The sequence below is a fragment of the Astatotilapia calliptera genome, chromosome 1, assembly GCF_900246225.1.
Source record: "Astatotilapia calliptera chromosome 1, fAstCal1.2, whole genome shotgun sequence".
In the NCBI taxonomy this organism is placed as follows: domain Eukaryota; kingdom Metazoa; phylum Chordata; class Actinopteri; order Cichliformes; family Cichlidae; genus Astatotilapia; species Astatotilapia calliptera.
The window spans coordinates 32,288,302-32,307,759 of NC_039302.1; the positions used below are offsets into that span (position 1 = coordinate 32,288,302).

Genomic DNA, 19,458 nt, shown 5'->3' on the forward strand with positions numbered 1-19,458 from the left:
CTTTTTGTGTCAACAGAAACCTCTGAGAAGCCCCTCACCTTTGAGACTGACTAAATTGCTAAATTTCTTTCAGCTTAGTAATTGCACAAAATGTAAAAATCTCAGTGAGTTCACTTGAATCCTGTCAAAGGACTAACTGGCTAACTCACTGTACGATTACGTGGCTCAGTTGCACCAGAATACATGAGCTCAGTACACTAGAGGTCAGGTGTTGGGAATCAGCAAATCATGATACTGAGCTATCAAGATGTACAACCGACAGCGTATTCAGTCATTATTGCACCTCTAAACAAATAAAGCGACTGTCTGCCAGGGGAGACATTGCCATTGTAATAGTTACTCTGAGCACAAGAAGCTTCATCCCGATGCCATCTGGCTACACCTAATCAATGCCGGCAACACCCATTTATCTGCTTTTCCTGAGCATCACAGCCCTTAATGCACATTTCAACTCCAGACACTTCTGGACTCATTACCAGGCGTTAAGGTGTCACAGAGACAAAGGGGGTAAAAAAAATGCTGTGGCCCAGAAGACTGTGACCTGTAAAATTGACATAATCTGCTGCCTTTGAGAAGCAGGTAATGACCTCTCATCGCAGAGTGACACATTCTCCATCTTCATTTCACACTCTCTCAGAGAAGATGAGATGGCCTTGGCATTTCCTTAACAGCATCTGAAGTCTTTCGTAACCCAGGCTGCAAATGTTGTGCATCTCCTGTTGCTCGAACTAGACTGGGAAAAGCAAGGAGATGCAAGAAGGTAATGCATTCTTCGGTCTTTGCAGGCTAATGGGTTACAGCTTTATGCTACCCATTCAGAAAAGTTAGTTTCCTCCCTTACATGCACCTCTATCTATTTTGCATCACTGTGTACTAACAATGCTTTTCCACGGGTTAATACTCGGGTAAATGAGGAAGGACAGGGCCACAGTAAAATGCTGCTAAACCAGCCATGCAAGGTAATTCGTCTTGCCTCAGAAGTGTCTACTGCTGCAGCTCCCTGCTCTTTAATTCATTCAAATGAATTTTGTTTTAATTGTTTAATCCTCGGCGCCCACTAACTCCATTAGTGAGGAAAGAGAGAAGGAGATAGAGAGACATACGGAGAGAAAAGTGCAGGGAGAGAGATGCAAATAGAGGAAAAAGAGAGCAAGAAGACACAGAGACAGTGAGACGCAGACAGAGATTGGAGGAGATTCGCTGTGTGTATCTGCATGTGTAGGTGTGTGTGTGTCTGCATGCTTCTATGAATTATTAATCCCTTACTCATGATTACACAACAATTACTCTCCAGACCTAAAACTTTAACCACCCTTATAAAAGATGGAGCCTTGTTTTCTATCTATAACACGCAGGTCTGGCAGTCCCAAAGGTGTGTTAATGCAAACTATGAGAGGCTAATGGGAACAAGTCCTGATGGAATATATAGGGATAGTGAAAGAGCAACTGATGGAAAGACAGGGCTATATTTAACATGAGGAAGGCAGCATGACCGGGATGACTCCAGGCTAACGGAGGTGCTGGATGAGTTGTATGCCAGTGATGTTGTTTACTCAAGGTAAGAGCGTGACATGCACAAAGTGTTGTCTTGCATATATGAGTGGCCTGAAACAGAAAGCAAAAAAAGAAGAAGGCTTTCTTTAGCTCTCAATAGTACTACCTGTCAGTTTTATTTGGTCTGATAAAGAAAGATGAAACAATCAAAGGCATACAAATATTTGGCTTTTTATGCTGATAAGCTTGCAGGCAAGGCACTAAGAGGACATGGAATAATTACGGAAATTACGGCTTTCTTTATATACAGCTGCTTCAGACCAACTGTCTTTCTATATCATTAATTTTGTTGTAGATTTCATTTTACATTGATGGCTGTTTTGCCCACTAATCTACAGACAGTACTCCACAAAACAGAAAAATGTGATTTACAAGTACTGAGACCCATTGCTCTGGCACTCCAAATGGATACCAAGTAAATCGTTTTGTGCCATTATTCTTAATATGTTTCTTATTTCTCCTTCAAGTGTGGCCAAATTAAAAGACTGGACATTGTTACTCATGGCTAATGCCTATAGATTAAGTATAAGTAGTTTGGTCCCACAATTTACACAACAGATGCTGCTGTGATAAAAATGTTGCAAAGAACACATGAGGGGAAAGGGGAGAATAACTTCTTTGAGTTCGATAGTTCGGAGGAGCACAGTGGATAGGGTTACAGTACTGTAGGCTTGTCAACACCATCTGGAGGGGGATTTCTATCTTTTAATTGATCTATTGAATTTTTTTAATTGACCTTTCTTAGTGTGTGTTTAGTGCAAACCTAATTTATTTACTGCTCTCCACTAGTGTAGAGCATGCACTGTATGTTAAAGGATTTAAGGTGAGGAAACTCCTTTTCAAAGCTCACACAATGAAGTGATTTCACTGAGTTTTAAATTGAATTGAAAAGGCATCTGTGCTCATCCCACTCTATGAATTAGTTGTGAAAGTGACCCTTTCTGCACCCAAATGGATTAATACTTAATTTTTAAGTATGTGTTGCAAGCTGAGTCTTATGAATAGAAAATTATACAGTACAAGGAGCTCAATAATGGACATACAATCCTCAGTCTTGTATAGGACAGGACAACGTTTTTTCCTTTTGAAGCTTCTTAATTGCAAATGTGATGGTTTTTAAGTGAAAAATATTTTTTGAGTAATTAAAATATACAGTTCATCATTGTTGCCACTTGGCAAAATAGTCTGCAACTATAACACAAATATAACAGCAGAACAACTAGAGAAGGTAACGATGGGAGCTTTAGTTGCCTTTCCTGACAAGCTGATCTTAAGCCACACATCATACGTTGAATTCCCGATTAAGTAAGGAGAGGTAACCATGATTTCATTTTTGGATCAGTCTGGGACTGTAGATGAGGTAAGACAGCGTTAATCCTTATTTAGAAAAACTGATTATTTAACAATGTTGTAAAACTTGAAATGCTCTGACTTTAAACGCAGTCACACAGCTCTCACTCATATGTCACAGACCTTTGAGAAGACAAAAGTTCAGATCACAGTTTAGAAATGAACTTTCACAGACATGTTCTTTTGCTAAAGCTTACATATAAATTTACAGTTCTCTGTAACAGAACAAAGATATTGACTTTATTTATACTGTCAAGAATAGTGTGCATAAGGCTGTTATATTTAGGACATTTATACCCCTAGATAATACATATTACACCATTAAACGCATATACTAGGAATTTAAGTTTAAATAATAGGTCTTCTCTTCTCAGTATACCAAACCAAGAGTGCAATATTTACATGTTTTGTCACTCTTACCTATTTAACTATATAAAGCTGTCACATATTGTCACATCATCTTTATTTTAGCAAAGAAATTAATTGCCATCCAAGAGCTGCTATTTTATATTTGTCAGAATATAAGACTCACAATCCTGTCCAGCGTGGGAGTGAGCATGCGGCACCCTACATTTGGTTGTTACATAATATGATCTGTTTCCTGGGCCGGTGGCTAAAATTCACACTGAATTAACTATTGCTTACAGTGGGGGCTAAAAACCTTCACAGCCGCTTTCTCTTCTTCAGTACTGTGACCCTGCTTTTGATTTTGCTTTTCTTTCTTTCTTTTTTAAAAAATTAGGCAGGAATATCCATGCAGACCCCTTAAATCACCTTCCCACCTTTGAGTGGATGCTCTCTTGTGCAGTATAATGAGAAAAGCATCCGTATGTAGAAAATCCAAACTGGAGTCATGCCAAAGGTTTCCCGAGGGGAACAAAGGGCTGGGATGCTGAGCTCCACTGGCTGGAGGTTTATGACTGAGCAACACCTCTTCATTCAGCCTGCTGTTTGGGATAGTTTTACACTGCAGGTTACACCACAGGTTACAGTCTCTCCATTCTGTTTGTAGCTGAGCTGTTGTTCCAACTTGCTGCATTGAAGGGAACACACTAAAATTTGGGCTAGGCTATCATATATAACGTTAGCTGGAAACTGCCAGTAACCTGTCTTTTTTAATGGTAACAATAAGGGCAGCACTTTGAAATAACCCTTACCAACACTTTGCAGTCAACAGGGAACAGTCTGTTCTGAGTTATAAGACATGGAAAATGCTGTCCAAGCTGACTTTGCTGTACTCCAAGAGGGTTGTCTAGTGAGAATCAGTCCCTTAATGTTCATTATCTTGGAAGAAACTCATCAGCACAATACCGCAAGAGTCTATTTCAAGGCCCCATGTAAACTGCAGAAAAAAATGAGCACACTAATCATCAGCAGAGCCTTCCAGGATGAGGGATGTGCTGTATGTTTGGGAGGTTGAATTAAAGTTCAAAGCAGAAATAAATGTATTTATGGTTACTTGTTATACGATCAGAATTCTCTTACAAATAAAAACCCTAAAAGGAAATATGGCCAACGGGAAATGGCTGAGAACAGGATGTGGGTGTGCTGAGCGGGATGCATTTATAGAAATGTGACGCTAAGCCCAGGTTTAAAAAAATAGGTGTGAAAATTAAAAGACTATTTGGCATTCTATTGACATAAAGACAAATTACTTAATTGATATTGGAACAAAAGCACTGTTGATGTGCACTGTTTAGACTGACACTAAATGTCTCATTTTGAGAAAAAACACTAAAAAATACTGTCTAGTCCACTCAGAAGTTCTCTTACAAAGCAAGACACATTATTGCAGTAATGACAACAAATGGATGTGAACAGACAGCCACACAATGTCTGCTACACAATTACCAGTTACTCATTATTTAAACATAACTCTTAATGTGTGTGTGTGTGTGTACATTTGGTCTCATTTGTTGCACAGTGGATTTAATTATCTCACTCCCATAGCCTCTCTTGCTAGCAGTGTCACCATTACCCACGTGTATTGCTGCCCATAGAGTGTTGATAAGTTAGGTCAGTAAGAAGAAATGGCCTCCAGAGTTCGAGGTCAATTGTCTGTGACAATTTCTTTTTTGTTTTTTTATGGGGGTCCTCAGAGAAGAATTGAAAGGTGTCCTGTTCCTGCAGACTCACACGTCATATGGACTATCATCTACAGGCTGATGTATCTGTCAATGAATAGTATTTGTTTTGGTGCGCTTTTGCGTGTGCACAAGCGTGTGCACACATGCCTGTGATTTTTATTATAATAAATATAATAATTTTTATTATTACATTTTGTTTTTCTTTCACCATTAACCTGTATTTTGTTACTAACTGTTGTACACAAATTTACCTTGCTGGAAAACCAAGAAGGACGTCCTTCACCCAAAAACAATGTCCAGCACGTGCTGTTGTTACATCACTGGATTACCTTTATTTTGGAACTTTTTTTCAATCAATACAAGTTATCGAGAAAAGACCGACAGCTCGCTTTTTACTGTAACTCGCAAATTTTCATTCTTTTGTAAAGCAAAACGCTTTAACCTCATACACAGTTAGTTCTTCTACCATCATATGGCTGAAAAAGAGGCGCAAACATGACATTTATGGAACAATTCCTCTTGGGGATCAATCTAAATTGGTGCAGCAACTCAGAAAGCCTTCTTCTACTCCTACAGCTGTATTCTGCAATACTCTGACATTTTAAAAATGCTATATTAAGCTACTGTTAAACTCAGAAGACTGAAGACAGCCTTCTGAACTATTGATGGCAAAGACTTAAAAGGGAAGAAGCTTCCAAACACCCAATGAAAGCATTCAACGAGACCACTCTGCAAGCCTTGCCTTTTACTTGGGGTTATAATGCATGGCACAGCAAAGCAGTGACCATCTCCACAGAAAGACATCATAAGGACATGAGGCACTTAGCTATTAGAAGTCTAGTGCTGAAAATCCAAAATAAATAACCCTGCAAAAAATAGAAATCCTATTTGTATGAGGAACAGCATTTCCACAGCAACAACCTCGGGCCACCCTGGCACTCAATATCCACAGAACCACAGCCAAACTCCTTAGGAAGGTTCTCATGCAACTTTTAAATGAAATAAATAAATAAACAGCCCTTTTTTTGTTTTTCATTTTCCATTCAAGGTGCAAAAAGAACTAAAGAAGGACATGTGAGATCATGCTGTGGCTGAGAGGTGGCAGGCAGCATCCAATTCCTTTTAGGGTTTAACTAAAAGCTCTGGCAATCTGTGGCATGCATCAGCAGCAACAATATGACGGCAGAGATGACGGTGAGATTAACGTTACTTCCTAAAAATGTCCTTCTTTTCTAGGACGAGATGTATAAAAGGAAGAAAATGAGGGAAAGGAGCTCTTCCTGGTGGGTCTGTTGTTATTTTCTTAGCAGTCCCCATCTGTCGCATGTGTTCACAAGAATGAATTACAGCCAATTAGGTGCTGTACCAACTGAGCAAAGGGTAAACACAGTTTGTGCAGCAGACACGCGGTTAGTGATCCGTTTCATTGTGTTTGGTAGATGATGCTGAGGTTTCTTTTTATATGTGACTTGATGTCTTAAATGTGAAAACCTAAATGAAGATGGAAGATATGCACAGAAACTGTTCCTATGGATTTCACACTGCTTATACTTGCTACTATAGTCAATCTGCAAAAACATTTCCAATGCAACGTGTACAACAGACACAAAGAATAAATAACAAAAATATTGTCATTTCCATCTGCAGTAATTTATATTTGACAGTATTGCTCTGTTTTAGGGGCTTTCTATCCTCTCTTTCACTTGGGTATCATATTGCAGGAAAAAGAGAAGAAAGATCTGAGCACAGAACGGAGCCAGCATAATTGACAATAGACGTGACAGTGATTTAGTCAGAAGGAGCCTGAAATGATATGCTTGGGTAGAGGCAGGGGTCCAAAGTGGTTTTCAGATGTACAGCAACCATGGACAAACTAAATCAACCTGTAAATAGTGATTTAGCCCCTAAAATATGGGATTCTCCAGCTGCAAAAGCCCTGTGTAAAAGCCCTTCAGCTGCATCCATCAGTTTATGGAAGTTGGTGTTGAGACCTGCTGGGAGTAGCATACATAAAGGTTAAAATCGTTTAAAATGTTTTAAACTTAAGGTTCAAGGTTTCTTTATTTTATACGCGTAGGTAAATTTGCTTTACAGAGAAAGGATTGCATTTGGCATCCCTTTACAAAACACACACACACACACCTATTTAAACGCGACGACACATATTTGGTAATTAGATAAGATGAATCAAATCAAAAAGCAGTTCTTATTAAGTTTAGTGACGGCAGCAGGAACAAAGCTGTTTTTTATAACACTTTCTTCTGCATCTTGGAACTAGAAACCTCCATCCCGAGGAAGAAGCTGAAATTGACCCCGTAGAGGATGGGAACCATAATTAAGAATGAATAAACCTTTGTACCTGTTTAGAGTACAGGGAGGCTAAACAGGACTGTGACTCACCTATCAGATGACTGGACCATCCCAGTATCTGATTTCGTGAGTTTTTCTCTGTGATAGAGGTCTGACCGAACCACTCCACTAAACAAAAAGATAAAACAGACAAACGGTCAGTGTGGGAAAGAACAAGTTTCCTAAGGCAGTAAAGGAGCTGGTGACCCTTTGTAGACCGATTTGCAATTCTCATCAAAATTCAGTTTTTCATTGATTATGGTCGCAATATATTTATATGATTGCCCTTGCTCTATTTTCTGACCTTTAATTAAAGTGACTCCATGCACATTCTATTGATTTCTAATATTAGCTTCCAACACTAAACATGAAATAAGCCAAGTTACATAATTAATATTGAAAATCATTTTCCCGTAATTGTTTGTAAACTTATCCATACAGCATGGTGTTTTTTTTTTAACCTTATAGTTCCATTAGTGTGATACTTCAACAAATACATTAACAAAAAAATGTTTTTTTTGTTAGTGTAAGTTTGTTAGTATATTTATATGATCACACATTATCAGATTTGACTTGTGTATTAAAGTGATGAAACATTTGATCTCTCTATGTAAAAGATTTTAATCTCTTTAAATTTTTATCTGATGAATAGCTGGCCATGAAATGGACTAAAGAAAAAAAATCCCTCTGAAATTAAGAGAAGATTGAAACTACAAAGCAAATGCAGGAATAAAGTTTGCTGGAGTAAATGTATGTAGCTACTTTGCAGTGCTGTTCATTAAATTTGAAAGAAAAATGGTCCATTTAAGTCCCTTTAATGTTTAGGAAGACAAGTAAAGAACTTTTAATTGAAAGTTGTTTTCCTCACAGACACACAGAGTGTCTATCTGTCTTTAGACGGGCATGTCTCAGTGCTTAGCAGCAGAGCTCAATCTGGTCACTGGAGGCCGAGTGAGGCAGTGATGCAGTAAATACTTCTCTATCTATGTGTGTGTGTGTGTGTGTGTGTGGGTGGGTGGGTTGATCATCCCCAGGCCTGGTTCAGGTAATGTAGCGGAGAGGAGGGTAAGTCACCCTGACACACACGTGTGGATCACAGAGGCTGGCAGGCCGCGGGGTATGGTTTGTGTGTGAATGTGTGTACTTCAGTGTCGGTATGCAAGTCAGTGAGTTCGCGGGCGTCTCTGTGATTTATGTACTTGTCTATCTGCCCATCTAAAAACCCTGAAAACTGTTTAGAGAGCGGACGGGTAAAAAGTCTGAAAAATGTCACAGGTTTAGTTTCCACAATGAGATAATGACTGAAATACTATCTGAACACTGTGAGTAGCAGTGCTAACTGAACAGCTAAATTTGCTTACATGCGGAGACTGTTACTGACTGATTCAGAGGCAGCAAGCTGCCCGTTCCCACTAGTTATGCTTCATGTCACTCGGACGTCTTGTTTTTTCAGCATTGATGGGACAGTCATTCGTTTAGGACATCATTTACAATAGCTTTATATTAACAGAGGTAGTTTATCCAGAAACTGTAGTATGTTGCTCGTCTTAAGTGGCTGGCCTTGTGTTAATCATATAACTTTGAATGAAAGAGGACAGTTACTAAAAACCAAAACCAAAAATTCTGTAATTACCACCTGCTTTTACTCTAGATCGGAGTCACTTTGTCAACTTATCAATGAACCTCTGGCTAAACAAATATCAGTAAACTGTGAGAAATCACAGTTTCCAAGAGATTTATTGCTTGTTTTGTCTGAATGTCTGAACCCAAAACATTCATTTTGGAGGCAGTTTAAAAAATCAATATGATCCCACAAGCTTTAGAAAAGAGCAAATAATCTCATGCAACCAAAATAAAATATCTCTCAGAGTTTACCAAGTCCAGCTCTTTTGACTGCTGTGATCTCTGTGTGTCATGTTCAGGCATGGCTGAGAATTTGAGGATAACTAGCATCTGGTGTGATCACTAACTGTGCCCAAGCACTGGACGCTTTCATAACATCAGCAGCATGACCGTAAATCACTGATAAATGCATTTGTAAAATAGGCTAAAATTAAATATACACATGAAGTCTTCAGTCCAGTTGTCGTTAGGAATATGCATGACTAGTCGACTAAACGTTCACATGCTGCTGCCTTTGCTAGTTGGTGCCAGAAATGTTCTGAATGCATTATTCTTCTTATATTAATATACAACCGCATACATGTTCTCTGGAGCTGTTGCTAATGTTAGGAAAACTCTGCAAACTAATCTGACACCGTGTGCATTTGCAACATTACAAACAGTGGAAAGTGCAGCACATTCTTGCATCATTTAAAACATTACTGACGGTTTTATATAGTTCATAAAATACACACAAATATTAATTTGATTGCATTTTATGTTTAATTTCATCTATTTAAAGTCTCAGTTTTAAAAGATTTCGGAGGGTTTTTTGTCCTTTAGACAAGTCGACTAGTCTCATTTTTTCTCTTGTTTAAGCAACTAGCAAATTAGTTGCCAGGAACATACGTTGTCATCACGATAAAGTGTGGGTGTAAGAGAGAAAGGAAGGAGTTAACACGCTCCTTAAAACAGAAAGAAGAGCAGCAGAGTAAAGTAAGGTGTGCAAACTGAAACATTAAGCTCAGCATGACAGCATGCCAGCGGGGGAGTGAATTGGCGGGTCAGTCATGCTGATGTATGGTGTGACCTGGAATTCATCCAGTTTGTGGAGGTCAAATTAACACCATGATTTTTTTAGAATATGCATGCTTCACAGATTCAGAAAAAACATTTCCTGACAGCCAACATCAGCAACATCCCATCCCTGACCACCCACACCACTGATCATTTTGATGTCTCGACATAACATCTGACAGTCACAATTCACACAACTATAGTTACATATTCAAGTCTCGTTTTAGTATCTATACCAAGTGGCATCTTCCATAGCTGGAGGCTGAAGCCAGTGGTTGATGATTGCAATGATTGACAGCCATGATTGATGGTTAGCTTGCCTGCTGCTCTCCTGAGCCTCTGTCTTGAACCTTTGCAGCTTCTGTGAAAGGAATAGACAGTGACCTTCCCCACACACGTAGCTCCACTGTGTTTGTGGTTAGGGAGTTACATTAATAAGACCCTAACAGGATGCTGTCACTGTATAGTAAATTTAATTTACCTTCCTTGTTAGCGCCATTTATGCCACACCTATGTGAAGGCAATCATGGCTCGAGTAATAGATCTAGCTGTCCACTAATTGCAGGATGTTCAATCCCTGTTCAAGCTCCAGCCTCACTATGTGCTGAAATGCACTTAGCCAAGAAACGGAAACCGAAGTTGCTCCTGATCACTTCAATCTAAGATGGTGGGTGCTGCCAATACGCTGCAACTCTGGGCGTCAAACCAGGTCCAGTGCAAACCAAAGGTTATTTACATAGAATTTGCAAAAGCCAAAACCAACTTCTCAATGTTTCTGATGACCACGACAAGGGGCCAGAGCAGTGTGAATTCATGGCTTCAAGGTTACTTTGTTGAATTATGGACAGAGAAAAGTCTACAAGTTCAGCAACATAAACTAGTACTGGTGCACGTACCTTTCAAATTCAAATTTTATTTGTCACACACACACACACACACACAACCATACACAGTATGACATGGGGGTGAAATGCTTGTAGCTGTACAATGCCCGACCATTAAATGACAGAAGTTTTACAATATTTACAATTTACTACAAAAATTTACAAATTAACTTAGGAATTTACAGTAAAGAATGTGCAAATAGCAGAAGAGATTATAAAGATAAGGATTATAAATTTTAGGAATTATAGGATTATAGGAAATGTGTGGTGGTGCGTGTGGTGACGTGTGTGAGAGTCCAGTCTTATAGTGACGTGTTTGGGAGAGTCCAGTCCTACACCTGGTTCAGGCCCCGAATAGCCTGGGGGAAGAAGCTCCTCCTCATTCTCTCTGTTTTGGCCTTAAGGGAGCGGAAGCGCTTCCCAGACCTCAACAGTGAGAAGAGTCCATTGTTGGGATGGGAGAGGTCCATCATAATCTTCCTAGCTTTGGACTTGCACCGCTTGGTGTAGATGGACAGCAGGTCAGGGAGCTCTGATTGAATGATGCGTTCTGCCGAGCGCACCACCCTTTGCAGATCTCGTCTGTCCTGCTTGGTGCTGTTCCCAAACCAGGTGCAGATGTTTGACGTCAGGACGCTCTCGATGGTGCAGGAGTAGAAGTTCTTGAGCACCTTCAGTGGCAGATGGAAGTCTCTAAGTCTTCTGAGGAAGAAGAGACGCTGACGGGCTTTCTTAACCAGGGTGTTGATGTGTACCTATAGTGCTTTAAAGCTGCTGTGTTTCTCAAACTTCTTTGCTTTTTACTAAATGTGCAATATACCAGTAAAGAATCTGAATATTGTATTTTTTTTATTCAAAAGGTAAACTTTCAGATAAATCTATTCCTCAACTATAAAGGCAAATATTTTTGCTTTGGATTATAGCTAATAAAAATGTAAAGTTCAGTATCTCTGATTAGGATATTTCAAAAAGGATTTGCAGCATAGAAACTCTAGCTTCTTAAAAGTATTCATTTCACATAGTTAATACTTGATTGGGGCTTCTTTACTGGCAGTTACTGCATCAGTTTTGTGACACGAAGGCAATCACATTCTGATACTCCTGAGGTGTTGAAGCCCAGGTTGTGTTCACAGTGGTGTTTTGGATCAGGTGTGTCTCATCTTCGCTTTGACAATAGCCCATAGATTCTCTGTAGGGTTAAGGCCAGACGAGTTGCCTGGCTAGTCATGCACAGTAATGATATAGTGAGCAAACCATTAGGTAGTAGTTTAGGCGCGGTGGGCAGGTGCTAAGTCCTGTTGGAAAAGTAAATCTGCATGAAGCATCCAAACCTGCCTCTCCTGTGAGATAGCTCTGTTGACTCTGGGCTTGATAAAACACAGCGGACCCACCACCAACAACACCAGCAGATGGCACCTCAAATTGTCACAGACTACAGAAACTTCAGACTGGACCTTAAGCACCTTGGATTGTGTATCTCTTCACTCTTCCTTCAGACTCTATTTATATCTTGGATATAATTTATGTATAATCAATATAGAATAACTGAAGTCTACATGTTTCAATTAAATTACAATAATAATAATAACAATAATAATGAAGCTTTTCCTAAAATTTAAATATACTATATGCTCTAGTATGTTAAGTGTTAAATTGAGATGCCTAACATCAAATGGACCTAATTGCTAAAAATAAAAGTTACTGTACAATAAAAACTAAATAAAAGCATAAAGTGACTGTGTTGTAGTAGAAATTTTGAACCTGTAAGGTGAAACAGGAAAACAAGATGGTTGTGAGTGGTAAACAAAACGAAAATCACTTTGTTCTGTCGATATGACAAATAACAAAAAGGTGTATATAAAGCTATGTGAGTGCACTGTAGGTGATAAACTAAAAATAGCAGACTGAACAAGTTTCTCATAGTTTATTATGAAACATTAGTCTCTGCAGTGCTGATGTATAAACACCTCACTCATCATTTGTCACGTTCCCCTGACATGTTTGTTCCTTCACTGTATGTTTCCAATCAAAACTCTGTAGTGAAATGCGGCCAGAAATAGTGCCTGTATCATTTTCTCATTGTGTAAACACATAGCAACTGCCAGCAGCTATTGTGGATGAGCTCGGATATGTGCAGCAGAATGAGGCATCGATTCCCAAAGTCCGCCGGGACCCTCGGAATTGGCTTGAATCTACTTGATTTAGAAAATTCAAAACTGGATATGTTGTAATGACGACAAAAAATTTGAGTGAGAACACAAGAAGGAGCATATGAAGGCTATTCACAATAATGGATTTTTTGAATTTTTAACCTTGTTAACGAATCCCCAACCCAGGTTTAACTACTGGGATCAATGTTAGATGCAAAAATATTTTTACTTGAGTTTAATTTGCAAAGTTTCATGGTTCTGCAGCCAGTTTAACAGGGCCAGTCTACTGCATTCCTTCTTTACGACTCACAAGGTTTTATTGAAAAGACTGGGAAGGTGACAAAATGATATACATTTTGTTGTATATTGGCTGCATTTCCAGCAGCAGGGGTGGGGTAATTCCCCCCAGAACATAAGAAAAGATGACAGGGGAGCTCAATACTTATTACTGACATGCTGAGTGTCTTTTTCTAAAGAAGCATTATTGATTCCCTGCTGACAAAAATCTGCGTGAAAGACACTTCAAAGCCCACTGGTGTGAGTCACAATTTGAAAGATGAGGCTGATGCTTAGGCTGCAAGATGTTTTAGCTGGGAGGTGAGTTGACAACATATTGATTAAAGCAACAGGTTATCTACAGTATGAGTAGATATGCACGCACGCACACACACACACACGCACGTGTGTCTTTCATATAACCACGATTACAACCACATAAACCAAACAGCTGTGTATCAGTCAGAGCTGTATATGCAGGGCAGCCAGGGGACTGATCTGGCGTTAAACCTTGACATACCAGCAAATCAACTGACTGCAGTTCTCTCACACACACACACACACACACACACACACACACACACACACACACACACACACACACACACACACACACACACACACACACAAAACAAATAAAAAGGAAAAAAATAAACTTTTTTATTGGATGCCCAGAAACGGTCAGTGATCAAACTCCAACTACCAAAAGAGCCACAGTGATTTAGTGGAGCTAAAATCCATTATGGCTCCATCCAAAGGTAATGACTTCTTCAAGCCTTCCAGCTGATTCTTCAGAACAAGTGTGGGAGGGGAAAATACACACAATGTGGTCACATCAGGGGCTTTATTACAAAGCAGCATGACGTCTTGAAAGAGTCCACACTGACATCACCTATCTTTAAGTCGTACAGTATAGTAGTATCTCTTATTTCCACTGAACTACATCAGCGTTGCGTATATATATGTTGGAGTTATAGTGAATGCTCAAATTAACTGTGGAAAAAAATGCAGGTGGCAAAAAGCTTTTTTCTCTGTTGCGCTGCACTGCTATTTTATCAAAAGCTTTTTTTCCACAGATATTTCATCGGTTTTTCCTCACTTCCTGACTGTAGCAAAATAAATATGCACAATTTTGCTATTGCATTCACACTCATGACCTTGAATGTTTTCGGTGCTGAAGCACATCATCAAACTCACCTGCTGAACCCTGAAGTCCTCATCAATACACTGCATAGCTAAGCTGATAAGAGAGACTTGGCTGGCATTGCTATGTCACTTGTAATGTTTATGAGCTTTTGTCAGTTTTACAGCTTTGTTAGTCCTCTTTCTGTGATGTGTTGATGACTGGGAATCTCCATTATGGCTCCAATATGCTGACAAGGCAACAGAATCCTGAATCATCTACAAATGGCACTGTGGAAAAGCAGCACTGGGTTGTCTCTAGACATTTTCTCTTATCTCTGCAGTATTGGCTGCAAAGCTGGTAACTACTGTTTCATTGCACGCCTGCTGTGTTTTCAGATATCTTACATAAATACACATACACATATTTCCACAATACTGCGCCTTGTCCACCTACCTGCCCCACCAGGTAGCCAGTTAATGTTTTAAAGTGAAACGAAAGTAAATATAAGAACAAACAAATGAGCACGGTACAGCACAGTACCAGATACAGGAACTGACATCTACACATCCTTACATGGTGCTGACATTTATGCAAGAGACTAGTATATTTCAGCAATGCTAATGGTTCAACTTGGTGATTTGCTCAAGCTTCAAAGTGCTCATTTCCCCCTCACTATTACAGTCATTTATAAAACTATTTGTTATCTTGAATGAGGCAGCTAAACTTAAATTACTCTAGGAAACATTCTGACAAGAGAAAAATCTATGAGAAATGCTTTTCAAGTGTCTGAACAGAAATTGTTGAGAAATGTGTCTTGGAGCAAAGCGGGGGAATCTTAACATACGGCATGAAGCAGTAAGTGTTGATGGAGAACTGCATGGCACTTAGTGATTTAAAGAAAAAAAAAACAACCCCTGAGCTGAAGTTGTACCTTCCCATCAAGAATTACCTTTCCGCTTCTCCTTGGAAAGGACTAAAACTGAATTTGAGCAACCTTTTGCAAAGAGTTGAGCATCGAGACACACTAACCTCTAAGTGTTGACAACAACATGAAGCACTGCCTCTCCTTTCAATAGATAGTAGGTATAAAATAAAGGTAACATTGGAAACCAGATCTCTGGCAGTGAGTTCTCCACTCAGATTTATATTGATTTTCTGATGCTGCATATATTAAGTTGTGAATCAAATAAAAAATGACAATAGCAACTCATACTTGGGGGCGTAAATAAATATCACACAGGTCTGCTGGGTGTAAAATACATTTCCACCTACTGAATAAAGACATGAGAAAGTTATAGTAAAGCAGAAGCTTCTTTAACAAGCAGCTGTAGCGTCAATGAAATCTTATCTCGTATAGACAAATGCAGAAGGTCCAACTGCTGTCATGCTGCATAAAAAAAACTATTGCTTTTGCTTTTATTCCATAAACCTATTTGTTAGGAAAGCTAGAAATAAAAATAAAAAGTCCCTATGACATTACAAACATGTCTATAAAGCCTCATTAACTCTGAGACTCATCCTTGATTAGAGCCAGCTTTAGGCCAGTGCAATAATTGGCATCCTCCAAATAATTGCAGCAGAGAGTTCTTTACCGAGGTAGGTAACGAACTCTAATCCTGTAAAGTGCTTAATTAAAAGGTGGAAGTAGCTAATGCTACTTACACTATACACTGTACTTACAGTGCATATGAAGAACATGCATGGTCTGAGGTGCGGGTCATGATTGTATGCAATTAGAAAATATTTGGATTAAAGAAGGAAAAGGGACAAGTGCTAGAAGCTGACAGAAACGAAAAAAATCTGGATATAGAATCTGCACACCTTGTCATAAAGTGACTCAGGAATTGTGTCTGTTCTGAGTCATCCACAAAAACAACCCACCACAAACCACCAAACACATGCAAATGCTCAGCCCATAAACTGGTCAGGAGATGTGGTTGGCTCCTGGGCATGTCAACGCTTGAACCTGGACCAGCGGGACCTGAGCCACTGCCGCCCCCTCCTCTCCTCTCCGAACTGCTCTATACGCCTAGATCATCACTAAGGCGCCTTTTTCCTCTTCTACGACGCCAACGCTGAAGAGATAAGCAAACCTGGAGCTGAACCAAAGTGAAAGCTCAGCATGCACAAAAGCCACATTAATCCTATTGAATTCCTCATCATGATCGACAGCCCCAAGTCCATTAATTAATTCATGATCCCTTCTGTGATCGCCCTACATAGCATGCAGCGAATATACAGACGGGTCTCAAATTATGGGAAAAACTCAAATGCTTGAGCCCTGTGGTGGTTTCCATGGGGGCATTTTGGTTGCATGCCCTGGGCCCACTTGTCTTGTTAGAAGGAAGGGTCATTACAAAGTTGTTCAGGGTGATGAAACATTTCTATTCTAATGGGAGAGGTCTTTTCCAGGATGACAATGCTGTTGATGAAAATGATGTGACTCATACGCTACAGCATTCCCTGTCACGAGACCTCAACCCAGCTGAACTCCTGTGGGAGATTCTGGACCATGTGTTAGACGGCTCTCTCCTCTACTGTCATCAAAACACCAAATGAGAGGATATCCTTTCAGAAGAATTATGTTCAGTCCCTCCAGTATAGTCCTGAAGGCTCAATCAGGAGAAGCACTGAAGCTGTTCTGGCAGCACTTTATTAAGACGATTCATGTTTGTTTTTGTTTTTTAATTTTTCACCTATTTGTATAAGGCCTATGCACAGTATCACGATGGCAAGTGTACTCTCCTCTAGCACAGATATTGATTTGTCTTTATGCACAGACATTTATGGATAGCACCCAGTTACATGTTGCATACAGCAACACAAAACAGTCACAAAGACAATTTATATCCGATTCCAAAGGGACAAAAAAGCATTATTATTCTAATTGAGTTCTCTTGAGGATATGACTAAAGAGCAGCAGTGGTTCAGTAAACATGCAGTAAAAAGTAGGACTTCTACAGTAGCCGCACATGTACATTTTCTAGCGAACAAACATACTGAAGAGAAGATTAGCTGGAGGAATGGATTCTGCACAATGATGCAACTGCCAGAAAGGCGAAAAACAAAGCTAACCGTCTGCCTGACGATCTGCTTGTCTCACTATCTGTGTAGACTTACCTTTCATACCGAATTTGGAGCGCCGGCCGTATTTGTTGATGAGAACAAAAAGGACTAGGAGGAGGACGCAAGCAAAGCCCGCCAAACCCACAGCAATGGAAACCTGCAGAAATGAGATGCTGTGTCAGATTCACGCAGCCATCAGAGGAATGTGTTCACATCATAATCCCTTCCAAATTTCTGATCACCTTAAGCAGAGTTTAAGGGACTAGATTTTGACAACTGCTTTCTTGTAGATTACACCAGTGTGGAAGAAAGTTAAAATCTGTCCTGTTTGTGATGTGTTCTGGTTGACAGAATGTAATTTAAATACGATTCTCATCTACAGCCAGACTTACTGTATGATGTGACTCTAAGTGACTGCTGCTGCTTTGGAAAATCCTGCTTATCCTCCTCATCAAAACCTGTTATTTTTGATTTAAACTGAATAAACCAGGATGTTTAAAAATGCAGCACACAACTTCTTTTTATGGGTTTATCGTCACCTACAGGTGATGATGAGAACCACACACAATATTTGATTTTTGCTGCTCTGGATCTTTCATTTTTTTTAAAAAGTAATTGTTTGATGATTGCATTTTGTATTTTACAGTGAAAATCTGACATTACTCACAGTTTACAGTCTGGTTAAGCAATTTAACTCAAGGTCAATTAATCCATGTTTATTCATATTATGCCATTTTAAACAGAACTAGAATTTTTGAAACTTAATAATTTGTTAATTAAAATGCACATACAGATACTGTAGTTTTTGTATGGCAATTTCAATATTGAGGTAGCCCAACACTGTTATCTGTAGTCAAAATAATCCCACAAAGAGTTGTGTTGAATCCAATATAATGTTATTAGGTAGACAAAAGGTATATAGCGACACTGACACAGAACCAAAATGAAACTCATGTTATACTGCATATAAATATGTATTTATCTGAACACTGTTGGATAATTTAAGTACGGAAACTGTGTGCCAGTGTGCAACACTGTTTGGCTATGAAACCCTTTGGCCAGAAGTGACCACATAGGTGAGAGTGATATGATAAACTATTGCCCAGTATGGGTAAGCTTGGTAGCCTGGTGCATCCATAGTATTTCTGGGTACATCACACGGATACATTCTAATTAGTACATATTAATATGCAAAGAGAATGCTGTAATTTCACTCATCAAAACTGGAGCATAGACGGGCTTTTAGTACAATTAACTGTGTTCCAAGCCATTATGTCTGTCAGACAACAATATGCAATACAAATACTCGTAAAGGGAGCAACGCCACAAACACTAGCGGAGGCGCTGCCTATAACTAGTGGCTTAGTTGGCACCCACCCCTCACTCAAAGTAGTCTCATCATCAATATGCATAACGTCAAGCTTTAATGAAAATTACTAAAAAGAACAATAATGACAATAATCTGAATAAAAAATATTACTAAAATGTGAAAGGGCGAGCTATAACAAATTTCACCCCCATGTAGTTGTTATGACAGAAGAAACTATCTACAGTGACCAAAACTGTTGATAGCTGTAAAGTTGTAGGAATTGCAATTCTGTCTTGTATTTATATTTAATGAAAGAGCAACTTAAGCAAGTAGAGCAAAAAAAAAATAAATCAGAGGGTATTTCTGTGGATGGTATGTGCCTCTGTAGTAAAGCTATAACTGTAACATTAGGACTAAAGCTAGGGACCACATATTTTTCTAGTTTTATTAATTTTCCCTAAGCAAAAATTCTAAAACACCATCAGTGGCAAATTTGGCAGCAAGCAGATGTAGCAGCAGAGACGCAGTGATGTTACTGCAGGGTTTTTTTGATTACAGATATTTGAGCTGGCCATTGTAGGAAAGGCACGGGCATAATTACCGCTAACAGTGTGTCGCTTCCATTAGG

At 39.2% G+C, this 19,458-nt stretch overlaps 1 protein-coding gene across 5 annotated transcripts in view; it reads right to left on the minus strand.

The window, feature by feature from the left end:
- Nucleotides 1–19,458, minus strand: part of ntrk3b (neurotrophic tyrosine kinase, receptor, type 3b) — a 236,105-nt gene that overhangs the window by 81,159 nt on the left and 135,488 nt on the right. For 4 of the 5 annotated variants that reach the window (XM_026174777.1, XM_026174796.1, XM_026174770.1 and 1 more), the window contains one exon: nt 17,576–17,678. In XM_026174777.1, the coding sequence (XP_026030562.1) occupies nt 17,576–17,678 (103 nt within the window). The remainder of the gene's footprint in view (nt 1–17,575; nt 17,679–19,458) is intronic. The other variant, XM_026174786.1, reaches the window with a different exon arrangement.